Source organism: Sardina pilchardus, chromosome 16 (genome assembly GCF_963854185.1).
Source record: "Sardina pilchardus chromosome 16, fSarPil1.1, whole genome shotgun sequence".
Taxonomy (NCBI): Eukaryota; Metazoa; Chordata; class Actinopteri; order Clupeiformes; family Clupeidae; genus Sardina; species Sardina pilchardus.
This window is the reverse complement of record NC_085009.1, coordinates 32,401,310-32,413,809: the sequence shown is the minus strand read 5'-3', so window position 1 is coordinate 32,413,809 and position 12,500 is coordinate 32,401,310. Positions and strand designations below refer to the sequence as shown.

At 48.1% G+C, this 12,500-nt stretch overlaps 1 protein-coding gene across 6 annotated transcripts in view; it reads left to right on the top strand.

The window, feature by feature from the left end:
* The window catches only part of rap1gds1 (RAP1, GTP-GDP dissociation stimulator 1), a 46,866-nt gene that overhangs the window by 30,672 nt on the left and 3,694 nt on the right, over positions 1-12,500 (top strand). For 5 of the 6 annotated variants that reach the window (XR_009935082.1, XR_009935081.1, XM_062516392.1 and 2 more), the window contains 7 exons: positions 2,180-2,308; positions 3,834-3,959; positions 5,955-6,098; positions 8,682-8,813; positions 9,132-9,266; positions 10,940-11,065; positions 11,920-12,059. Coding sequence is in view for 4 of the 6 variants with exons in the window: in XM_062516392.1 (XP_062372376.1) it covers positions 2,180-2,308; positions 3,834-3,959; positions 5,955-6,098; positions 8,682-8,813; positions 9,132-9,266; positions 10,940-11,065; positions 11,920-12,059 (932 nt within the window). In the remaining 2 variants the exon portion in view is untranslated. The remainder of the gene's footprint in view (positions 1-2,179; positions 2,309-3,833; positions 3,960-5,954; positions 6,099-8,681; positions 8,814-9,131; positions 9,267-10,939; positions 11,066-11,919; positions 12,060-12,500) is intronic. The other variant, XM_062516391.1, reaches the window with a different exon arrangement.

Genomic DNA, 12,500 nt, shown 5'->3' with positions numbered 1-12,500 from the left:
GGACAGGGGCCTGTACTACGAAGCGGGGTTACTGGCTTAGCTGGGTAACTTCGAGAGTAAGTTGATCACGTGTGGCGTAACTTCCCGGTTTACCCGTACTACGAAAGGTGGATAGGTTTTAACCTAGGTATGCTGCCATGGCAATTTACGCTGCATCTCAAACCTGCTCCGAGCAGGTTATGATCTTGGTTAACCCGAGGTTTGCGGTTAACCACACCCCACAATGTCGACGCAGGCTACTTGGAAGATACATTATTGGAGCGCAAATTGTAAGCGCCTCTTCGCAAGGCGAGAGTTTTTAAAGACCGCCAGAATCTTTCTCCATATAATATTCTCTATGAAAGATAGCCTATACATTCTCAGCCGAGGGAATTCGTTGCATTTGTCAGCTGATCGAGGCAAAGTGGAGGCTATAAGCATTGGCAATATAACATATTTTCATAATTAAGAAATATTAATGCAAGCTATAACTAGGCCTATAAACCCTCTGAATGTTCTTGAGTTTCATTTTCACCTGCTGCCAGCGGCACTGCCGTTGCATCTAAAATGTTCACAGGATAGGCAGACTAAATCAGTCAATGGGGCTAAACATTCAATTATCCTTTATTAATATTTATTAATATACATGGCATGAATTGTGTTGCATCTGTAGGACTCTTATGAACTCAAAATGTATTTATTTCAACACATTTCAGACATTCCGCAGGCTATTAATCCTCCGTAACACATAGGCTATTTAAGGAACATGAAATAAAACTTTACTTTCATATATCCGATCTGCAATAGCCTACGTTGCCAACAGCCTTGTCTTGCTTTGTTTGCTGCCGACGTATTTGATGTATCGTAAAGTGGGTTTTAATTCCTCGCAACTTTTTTATAATCATTGCTCATTCCTTATGCGTAAAATAGCGTGATCGCGTCATCATTAAAAGTGGTGATTTGCGCTGCAACCCGCCCATTTTATGTGAACGCGCACCAACTCCGATGAGGTTAACCCCAGTTCAACAAATCAACTTCTTACTCAGCGTCGTAGTACCGATTAGCACCAATGAAGATAACCAGGTTTTGTCAACCCCGGTTTAGCAAAGTAACCCTGGGTTACATTTGGGTAGGTTGAGCTCCCTTCGTAGTACAGGCCCCAGGTGTGATGTTAGGGACAGGTGTGTTGTGATGTGAGTGACAGGTGTGTTGTGATGTGAGTGACAGGTGTGTTGTGATGAGTGAGTGACAGGTGTGTTGTGATGAGTGAGTGACAGGTGTGTTGTGATGTGAGTGACAGGTGTGTTGTGATGAGTGAGTGACAGGTGTGTTGTGATGAGTGAGTGACAGGTGTGTTGTGATGAGAGTGAGTGAGTGACAGGTGTGTTGTGATGAGAGTGAGTGAGTGACAGGTGTGTTGTGATGAGAGTGAGTAAGTGACAGGTGTGTTGTTTAGTAGGCTATCAGGTTTGGATTGTGAGGAGAGATTGGGACAGGTGTGATGTGAGGGACAGGTGTGTTGTGCTGTGAGTGAGTGACAGGTGTGTTGTGATGAGAGTGAGTGACAGGTGTGTGGTGATGTCAGGTGTTGATATGGAGCGTTTACAGGTGTGTTGATGTGAGCGTTTACAGGTGTGTTGATGTGAGCGTTTACAGGTGTGTTGAGATTTGAGCATTTACAGGTGTGTTGATGTGAGCGTTTACAGGTGTGTTGATGTGAGCGTTTACAGGTGTGTTGAGATTTGAGCATTTACAGGTGTGTTGATGTGAGCGTTTACAGGTGTTTTGAGATGTGAGCAGTAGGTGTTGTTATGGAGTGTTTACTGGGTGGATTGGCCGTTTGTCCACGTTCCACAAGCACAAGTTGTTAGAACAGAAGAATGACCACTTTTCTCCCTCTCTCTCCCTACCTCCCTCTCTCCCCTCTCTCTCCCTACCTCCCTCTCTCCCCTCTCCCCACCTCCCTCTCCCTACCTCCCTCTCTCTGTACCCTCTCTCCCCCTCTCCCCACCTCCCTCTCTCTCTTTCCCCCTCTATCCCCCCCTCCCTCTCTCCCCTCTCCCCACCTCCCTCTCCCTACCTCCCTCTCCCTGTCTCTCTCTCTCTCCCTCTCCCCACTTCCCTCTCTCTCTACCCTCTCTATCCCCCCCTCTCTCTCTCCCCCTCTCCCCATCACTCTCTCTATGCCCCTCTCCCCCAGACTCTCTCCAGGCTCAGCTGATTAATATGGGGGTCATCCCTACTCTGGTCAAGCTCCTGGGGCTCCACACTGACAACACCCCCCTCACAGAGATGTGCCTCATCGCCTTCGGCAACCTAGCAGAGCTCGGTGAGTATCTATCTATCTCTCTCTCTCTCTCTCTCTCTCTCTCTCTCTCTCTCTCTCTCTCTCTCTCTCTCTCTCTCTCTTTCACACACACACACACACACACACACATTTTAATGTTTTTAATTGTTAACAACAGACATTGATACAGACATTGATAGAAGCATGTTGCAGGTTTTCAACACAGAGTGTATTGTTATTTAGTTCTGTCTTCACTAGTCCTCATGGGTAAACACAGCATGTATTGCTATTTAATTCTGTCTTCACTAGTCCTCATGGGTAAACACAGCATGGCCATCTCCAGATGGATACACTACCTGTTATTGCAGAAGTGGAGCAGTGCTGTGCTGTGCTAGTCAGAAGAGGAGCAGTGGTGTGCTGTGCTAGTCAGAACTGGAGCAGTGCTGTGCTTTGCTTTGCTAGTCAGAAGAGGAGCAGTGCTGTGCTGTGCTAGTCAGAAGAGGAGCAGTGCTGTGCTAACCTGACTCTCGCCAGATCCTTGTAGGTCGCTGAGCTTCACACAAGGATCTGGAACTTCGTGATAGGAGATGTATTTCTGAAGGCGGGGCCTTGTAAAAAAAATCCTTGCTTGTGATTTGATAAACCACTTGTCCGTTATCTTGAATGACGTGCTAGGCTACTTCAAGCTCTTGCCAAACCCGGTCGGAAGAGGAGTGAAAACGTCCTTTCCACCAATAAATGCCTTCAAAACCATTCTCTGTTCATCTTTTTAAGAATGTATACTCGATAGATTCGACAAAACGGTTGAAATAGCAGAATCATTGTCAGCACAAGCGAAACGCCCCTGGTGGAGCATGGCGGAACTACAAGGGTCTGGCGAAAGTCAGGCTAGTGCTGTGCTGCTTTGCTAGTCAGAAGAGGAGCAGTGCTGTGCTTTGCTAGTCAGAATAGGAGTGCTGCTTTGTTAGTCAGAAGAGGAGCAGTGCTGTGCGGTGCTTTGCTAGTCAGAAGTGGAGTGCTGCTTTGCTAGTCAGAAGAGGAGTGCTGCTTTGCTAGTCAGAAGAGGAGTGCTACTTTGCTAGTCAGAAGTGGAGTGCTGCTTTGCTAGTCAGAAGTGGAGTGCTGCTTTGCTAGTCAGAAGTGGAGTGCTGCCGGCCCCGGCAGTGGCGCAACTGGCTGGGGCACCTGCACCGTACGCTGGCGACCCGGGTTCGATTCCCGCCCCGTGGTCCTTTCCAGATCCCACCCCGACTCTCTCCCACTCACTTCCTGTCATTCTCTCTACTGTCCTGTCCAAATAAAGGCATAAAAAGCCCAAAAAAATAATCTTTAAAAAAAAAAGAAGTGGAGTGCTGCTTTGTTAGTCAGAAGTGGAGTGCTGCTTTGCCAGTCAGAAGTGGAGTGCTGCTCTGCTAGTCAGAAGAAGAGCAGTGATTTGCTAGTCAGAAGTGGTGCTGCTTTGCTTTGCTAGTCTTTTTGCATTTTACTTGCATATTATTGTTGTTCACACACACACACACACACACACACACACACACCCAAACCCTGCTGTAATGTGTGTGTTTAGAGTCGAGTAAGGAGCAGTTTGCGTCCACGCCCATCGCACAGGAGCTGGTGCAGCTCTTCAGAAAGCAGCTGGAGCACGAGAGGAAGGAGATGATCTTCGAGGTGCTCGCGCCTCTAGCTGAGAACGGTGAGTGTGTGTGTGTGTGTGTGTGTGTGTGTGTGTGTGTGTGTGTGTGTGTGTGTGTGTGTGTGTGTGTGTGTGTGTGTGTGTGTGTGTGTGTGTGTGTGTGTGTGTGTGTGTGTGTGTGTGTGTGTGTGTGTTGGGAGTGCGAGAGGAAGGAGATGATCTTCGAGGTGCTCGCGCCTCTAGCTGAGAACGGTGAGTGTGTGTGTGTGTGTGTGTGTTGGGACTGCGAGAGGAAGGAGATGATCTTTGAGGTGCTCGCTCCTGTAGCTGAGGTGTGTGTGTGTGTGTGTGTGTGTGTGTATGTGTTGGGAGTGCGAGAGGAAGGAGATGATCTTTGAGGTGCTCGCTCCTGTAGCTGAGAAGTGTGTGTGTGTGTGTGTGTGTGTGTGTGTGTGTGTGTGTGTGTGTGTGTGTATGTGTGTGTGTAGCGTGGTGATTTCTACCCGAGCTGCCCTGCTGCTCCTTAATCTCTCTGCTGTAATGGGGTCTGTGTGTGGCTGCAGCTGCGGCCTCACATGAATCTGTGTGTGTGTGTGTGTGTGTGTGTGTGTGTGTGTGTGTGTGTGTGTGTGTGTGTGTGTGTGTGTGTGTGTGTGTGTGTGTGTGTGTGTGTGTGTGTGTGTGTGTGTGTGTGTGTGTGTGTTTGTCCCATTTTAAGCCCAGCAGCTGCTTCTGTGTGATTGTCTCTCTAGCTTTTACAGCGAAATCACATGAGCTTGAAATGGAGGGTTTTAGTGTGTGCGTGTGAACTCTAAGGCCAGTGTTCTAGCCAGTTTTAAAGATGCAAGTGTGTGTGTGTGTGTGTGTGCGCGTGTGCTCTAAGGTCAGTGTTATAGCCAGTCTTAGCAGATGGGTTCCTTTAGAGTACAGTGGGTTCCTTTATTATCCTTTAGAGTACAGTGGGTTCCTTTAGAGTACAGTGGGTTCCTCTGGTTATGTTCCTTTAGAGTACAGTGGGTTCCTTTATTATCCTTTAGAGTGCAGCGGGTTCCTTTATTATCCTTTAGAGTACAGTGGGTTCCTTTATTATCCTTTAGAGTACAGTGGGTTCCTCTGGTTATGTTCCTTTAGAGTACAGTGGGTTCCTTTATTATCCTTTAGAGTACAGTGGGTTCCTTTATTATCCTTTAGAGTACAGTGGGTTCCTTTATTATCCTTTAGAGTACAGTGGGTTCCTCCAGGCTGCCCGTCTCCAAGACAACATCCTAGTTACGGCTAACACACACACACACACACACACACACACACACACACACTATCTTTGTGTGTGTGTGTGTACGCATGATTGAACTCTGAAGCTGTAGTGTGTTTCAGTGAGCTGTATGAATCATCTGGGAATGACAGACTCAGGATGAGTCATATTAACGAGTTCTTAACCATGTTAATTAGTGATTAATGGCTTTAATTGCTCTTAATTGATGTGGAAAGTGGTTGACTAACAGAGTTCAGAATATGGCTCCTTCTCTCCCTCTCTCCTCTCTCTCTCTCTCTCTCTCCCTCCTTCACATGCTCAGACTTGGAAGCATCAAACTGATTAAGATGCAAACGATAGTGATTAAGGAATCTCAGGATTGCTGACTCACTCAACCTCACTTTCTCTCTATCTCTCTCTCCCCCTCTCTCTCCCCTGTCCCCCCCCTCTCTCTCTCCCTCTCTCTCTCCCCCTCTCTCTCCCCCCCTCTCTCTCTCCCTCCCCCCTCTCTCTTTCTCCCCCTCTCTCTCTCTCTCTCTCTCTCTCTCCCTCCCCCCCTCTCTCTCTCTCCCCCTCTCCCTCCCCCCTCTCTCTCTCTCCCCCCACCTCTCTCTCTCTCCCTCTCTCTCTCCCTCCCCCCCTCTCTCTCTCTCTCTCTCTCTCTCTCCCTCCCCCTCTCTCTCTCTCCCCCTCTCTCTCTCTCTCTCTCTCTCTCTCTCTCTCCCCCTCTCCCCCTCTCTCTCTCTCTCCCCCTCTCCCCCTCTCTCTCCCCCCCCCCCCCCCCCCCTCCCCCCGCCCAATAGACGTGATTAAGCTGCAGCTGGTGGAGGCGGGGCTAGTGGAGTGTCTGCTGGACGTGGTGTCACACACACTGGGCAGCGAGCGAGAGGAGGACGTGGCCGAGCTCAAGACTGCCTCCGACCTCATGGTGCTGCTGCTGCTGGGAGGTACACACACACACACACACACACACACACACACACACACACACACACACACACACACACACACACACACACACACACACACACACACACACACACACACACACACACACACACACACACACACACACACACACACACACACACACACACACACACACAGGAGACCGCCTCCGACCTCATGGTGCTGCTGCTGCTTGGAGGTACACACACACACACACACACACACACACACACACACACACACACACACACACACACACACACACACACACACACACACAGGAGACTGCCTCCGACCTCATGGTGCTGCTGCTGCTGGGAGGTACACACACACACACACACACACACACACACACACACACACACACACACACACACACACACAGGAGACTGCCTCCGACCTCATGGTGCTGCTGCTGCTGGGAGGTACACACACACACACACACACACACACACACACACACACACACACACACACAGGAGACTGCCTCCGACCCCATGGTGCTGCTGCTGCTGGGAGGTACACACACACACACACACACACACACACACACACACACACACACACACACACACACACACACACACACACACACACACACACACACACACACACACACACACACACACACAGGAGACCGCCTCCGACCTCATAATGCTGCTGCTGCTGCTGGGAGGTCAACACACACACACACACACACACACACACACACACACACACACAGGAGACTGCCTCCGACCTCCTACTGCTGCTGGGAGGCACACACAGACACAGGCACTCACAGACTGGGGCTGTCAATCTTCCTCTATTATCCCATTCGAATTCGAATTCGAATTTCATTCATTATTATTTTTTTAAATTCGAATTATATTCGAATATTTAATGGTCAAATTTGACTTTATTAATATTTACTATCTACCTATCTACTCACACTGTAAAAACGGGCTTATGAATTGCCACTGCCACTATGACATCGTAGTTGACTTGTTTTAGCCTACATTATATCCACTGTCATGCTAAATACTAAACCGCTGCTGCAAACCGAACGCGAATTACAAAGCCTGGGGGAATTAGCAATTTTATTTGAATGCCAAATGAGCTCCTTTTGTCTGTCGAAGTCATATTTTAGTGTGCTGAGTGAACGACTGCTGCCATTTCAGTTAGCTCGTTGGCTAGAAGTTAGCTAGCAATAGCATCAGGCAAACGTTCCAAAAAGATGTAGGCCTACTGGCAGACTGTTTTGGTAACATGGCAACAATAAACATTTGACCGAAGCGCCGAGAAAAGGAGGAGGGCGCTCCCAGCGTAAAAAACGCGATTCGTGGACACAGCACCTAAAGCTGTCGTTCACTTTTTTTCACTTCAAATTATAATTGTAACATTCCAATAGTATTAATTGTTTTACAAATTCGAATACCGAATACCAACAGCCCTACACACACACACAGACACACACACAGACACACACACAGACACACACACAGACACACACACAGACACACACACAGACACACACACACACACACACACACACACACATAGACAGCTGACAGACTGTAAGCCCAAGAGGCTTGACTGTTGACACGTGTCCAAATCCAAGCTGTTGTCATTGGGCCCTATTTGGTCAGGGCTGCTGTGTGTGTGTGTGTGTGTGTCTGCAACAATGTGTATGTAAATGAGTTTCTGTGTTTTCTGTGCAGATACTGATGTGACTTTGTGTGTGTGTGTGTGTGTGCTTGATGAGTCAGAGTGGCATCTGGCTGTGTGTGTGTGTGTGTGTGTGTGTATGTGTGTGTGTGTGTGTTAGAACTGTGAGTTTTTGTAGGCCAGCTGCCTTTTATTCCTTTTTAAATATTTTATAGAAGTGGGAATTTTATATAGTGGCTCTGTGTGTGTGTGTGTGTGTGTGTGTGTGTGTGTGTGTGTGTGTGTGTGTCTGTCTGTGTGTGTCTCTCCTGTGTGTGTGTGTGTGCGTGTATCTCTCTCTCTCTCTCTCTCTCTCTCTCTGTGTGTGTTTGTGTGTGTGTGTGTGTGTTGTGTGTTGTGTGTGTGTGTTATGTAACATTTATTTTGATTTAGTGGCCTCACTGCTGCAGGACTCGTTACATTTTTATTAACCTGTAAACACACACACACACACACACACACACACACAGAGACACACACACACACATGCACACATGTACATGGGTGCACCACAGGCACCCACACACACGCACTGACATACAGACACATACACACAAATACATGGGCGCACCACAGACACTCACACACACAGACACATACACACATATGGGCGCACACACACTCACATGCACAGATTGCACACACAGACACACATGCGCCCATAGACATGCACACACACACACACGCACACACACACATTCACAGATTGCACACACAGACACACATGCGCACATAGACATGCACACACACACACACACACACACACACACACACACACACACTCACAGACACCTACACAAACACACACACACACAGACAGTCACATACGTCTTTGTTTCTGTTCTTCTCTCAGGTCAGATTAAAAACGGAAAACTGTGTGTGTGTGTGTGTTTCAGATGAGTCGATGCAGAAGCTGTTTGAGGGCGGGAAGGGGAGTGTGTTCCAGAGGGTTCTATCGTGGGTTCCGTCTGATAATCATCAGCTGCAGCTGGCAGGAGCACTGGCCATCGCCAACTTTGCCCGCAACGGTGAGATGCACACACACACACACACACACACACACACACACACACACACACACACACACACACACACACACACACACACACACACACACACACACCTTTAGTGTACTTATTGCTACTTAGTATACTGTGGAAACACACACAAACACGCCCCTTATTTTCTTCTCTTCTCTCCTCCCCCTCTTCTCTTCTCTTCTCTCTTCTCATCCCCCTCTCCTCTTCCTCCTCTCCTCCTCTCCTCCTCCCCCTCTCCTCCTCTCCTCCTCCCCCTCTCCTCTTCCTCCTCTCCTCTTCCTCCTCCTCCTCCTCTCCTCCTCCCAGATGGGAACTGTATCCACATGGTGGAGTCGGGGATCGTGCAGAAGCTTCTGGAGCTGCTGGAGCGCCACGTGGAGGAGGGCAACGTCACCGTGCAGCACGCCGCTCTGAGCGCGCTCAGGAACCTCGCCATCCCTGGTACACACCTCACTTCCTGTCTCCCTGACCTCACATCCCTGGTACACACCTCACTTCCTGTCTCCCTGACCTCACATACCTGGTACCAGAGCCCCTTTAGGGAGAGCCGGTCCACTTCCTATTAACTCCATTGTACCGGATTGTTCCTGCAATCTGTTGAAATTCCGCTAGGGGCGCTGCCGAGCAAGTGATAAATGAATTGTGGTCTATGGAGCTAGGCGGCTAAAACTCGTTTTTTCACAGTTGACAACTTCATTTCTTAATGTACATTGTCGTAGTAGCTACCTGAGTATAGGTTTTCCACTGGAAATGAAATAAAAAGTCACTCATGTCCTTTCTGCTTTTCATAGGATGGGCCGCTTTCCGTGTAACATGCTAGCATTTAGCTCATGGATGCTGATTGGTCAGCGAGAAATCGCGACCGATTACGACGACGTTGTGACGCTGAACCTTCTTTTAGGTCTATGGCCGTAAAGTGGTTCGCTTTTGTGTCACGTGACATGAAAACTTTGAAAGGGTTTTTAGGAATAACAACACATATAGAAAATTGCATTGGTCAGCTAATTGTCAAGTCAAGTTATCCTGCATCGCATGCATTAATGCAATTTCAGGAGAAAAAATTATATAAAGACAAATGTGGTACTGGGGGGTTCAGCTCCATTGCCACCCATTCATTCATCACTTGCTCGCGATCGCCCTCTAGTTGCAGTACCATGCGGAAGTATTTCGCTAGTGGTCCTTCTCCCCTTATTAGACAGTAGGCTCGTTTGCGATGAGCTGCGGCTGACTTAGGCTGACTTAGGCTGGCTTCATACGTCAACGAGAGCTGCAGAGTCTTAGCAGGAGGGGCGACTAGCACACGCAGCTCATCCCGGACAGTCTGACTGAGCTTATGTACCTGAAGTTACTCGCGAGAGACCTGGCTGGAGACCTCGCGGTAGATATCGCGGGATTTTGTATTAAATACAGTAAAACTTTTATTCTTGCTCATTAAAATGAGCATGGTGACTGACGAAATAAATTGATATGATGTGTTTAAATAAACCACTGTTTTCATACAGTTAACAGGCCTGCATTGCAGCACATTAATTAAATATCAAGTGTTTTCCGTGTGTATATATTTAACCAACAGCATAAAATAGCAGAGTATCCTCACGTTTTCAGTAGGCTAGCCTACCGCTGTTCCAGAAATCACAAATAAGAAGGTATCCGTTCGATTTCTGTTCATTTTAGCAGATTCTAACGTAAGGAGCAAAGATTCTAGAACAGAGCAAGATGGATCACAGGGATAAGCTCCAGCGTCAGCGTCCATCTTAGCACAAAACGTCAATTTCTTCATCCCCGTGAGAGTTTAACCGGTGGGATAATTCACAATCCCCATGTTATTTTCCCATAGAAAAAATCTCAAGATTTTTGTAGGCGAACTTCAGAGGTCTATGGATGATGGGATGCTTGTGGTTGCTTGACTTGATTGGTTTGATTGGTTGGCTGATTGATTGGTTGGTTGGTTGATTGATTGATTGATTGATTGATCTCTCCCCTCAGTAGTGAATAAGTCTAAGATGCTGGTGGTTGTTTGATTTGACTGATTGAATGATTGATTGATTGGTTGATTAATTCATTGATTAATTCATTGATTGATTGATTGGTTGGTTGATTGATCTCTCCCCCAGTGGTGAATAAGTCTAAGATGCTGGCGGCGGGAGTGGCCGAGGTCGTGTTGAAGTTCCTGCAGTCAGAGATGCCACCAGTTCAGTTCAAACTGCTGGGTACTCTACGCATGCTCATCGACACACAAGGTACACACACACACACACTCTACGCATGCTCTTCGACACACAAGGTACACACACACACACACACACACTCTACGCATGCTCATTGACACACAAGGTACACACACACACACACTCTACGCATGCTCTTCGACACACAAGGTACACACACACACACACACACACACACACACTCTACGCATGCTCATCGACACACAAGGTACACACACACACACACACACTCTACACATGCTCATCGACACACAAGGTACACACACACACACACACTCTACGCATGCTCATCGACACACAAGGTACACACACACACACACTCTACACATGCTCATCGACACACAAGGTACACACACACACACACACACACACACACTCTACGCATGCTCATCGACACACAAGGTACACACACACACACACACACACTCTACGCATGCTCATCGACACACAAGGTACACACACACACACACACACACACACTCTACGCATGCTCATCGACACACAAGGTACACACACACACACACGGTACACACACACACACACACACACGGTACACACACACACACACACACACAGTCAGAGATGCTACCAGTCCAGTCTGCTGGGCACTCTATGCATGCGCATCGACACACAAGGTACACACACACACACACACACACACACACACACACACACACACACACACACACACACACACTCACTCACATAGACACTCATATAGAGTCTCATTGGCTGAAAAGGTCCAATTATCCTATTTGTGTATTTATTCAGTATTAGTATATTCAGTAAATGTGTATTGACGATCTCAATGTGTGTGTGTGCGTCTGTGTGTGTGTGTGTGTGTGTGTGTGTGTGTGTGTGCGTAGTAGACGCAGCAGACCAGCTGGGCACCAACTCTAAGCTGGTGGAGAGGCTGGTAGAGTGGTGTGAAGCTAAAGACCACGCAGGAGTGATGGGGGAGTCCAACCGCCTACTCTCCGCTCTCATACGACACAGCAAGTCAAAGGTACACACACACACACACACACACACACACACACACACACACACACATAAAGACCATGCAGGAGTGATGGGGGAGTCCAACCGCCTCCTCTCCGCTCTCATACGACACAGCAAGTCAAAGGTACACACACACACACACACACACACACACACACACACACACACATAAAGACCACGCAGGAGTGATGGGAGAGTCCAACCGCCTACTCTCCGCTCTCATACGACACAGCAAGTCAAAGGTACACACACACACACACACACACACACACACACACACACACACACACACATAAAGACCACGCAGGAGTGATGGGAGAGTCCAACCGCCTACTCTCCGCTCTCATACGACACAGCAAGTCAAAGGTACACACACACACACACACACACACACACACACACACACATAAAGACCATGCAGGAGTGATGGGAGAGTCCAACCGCC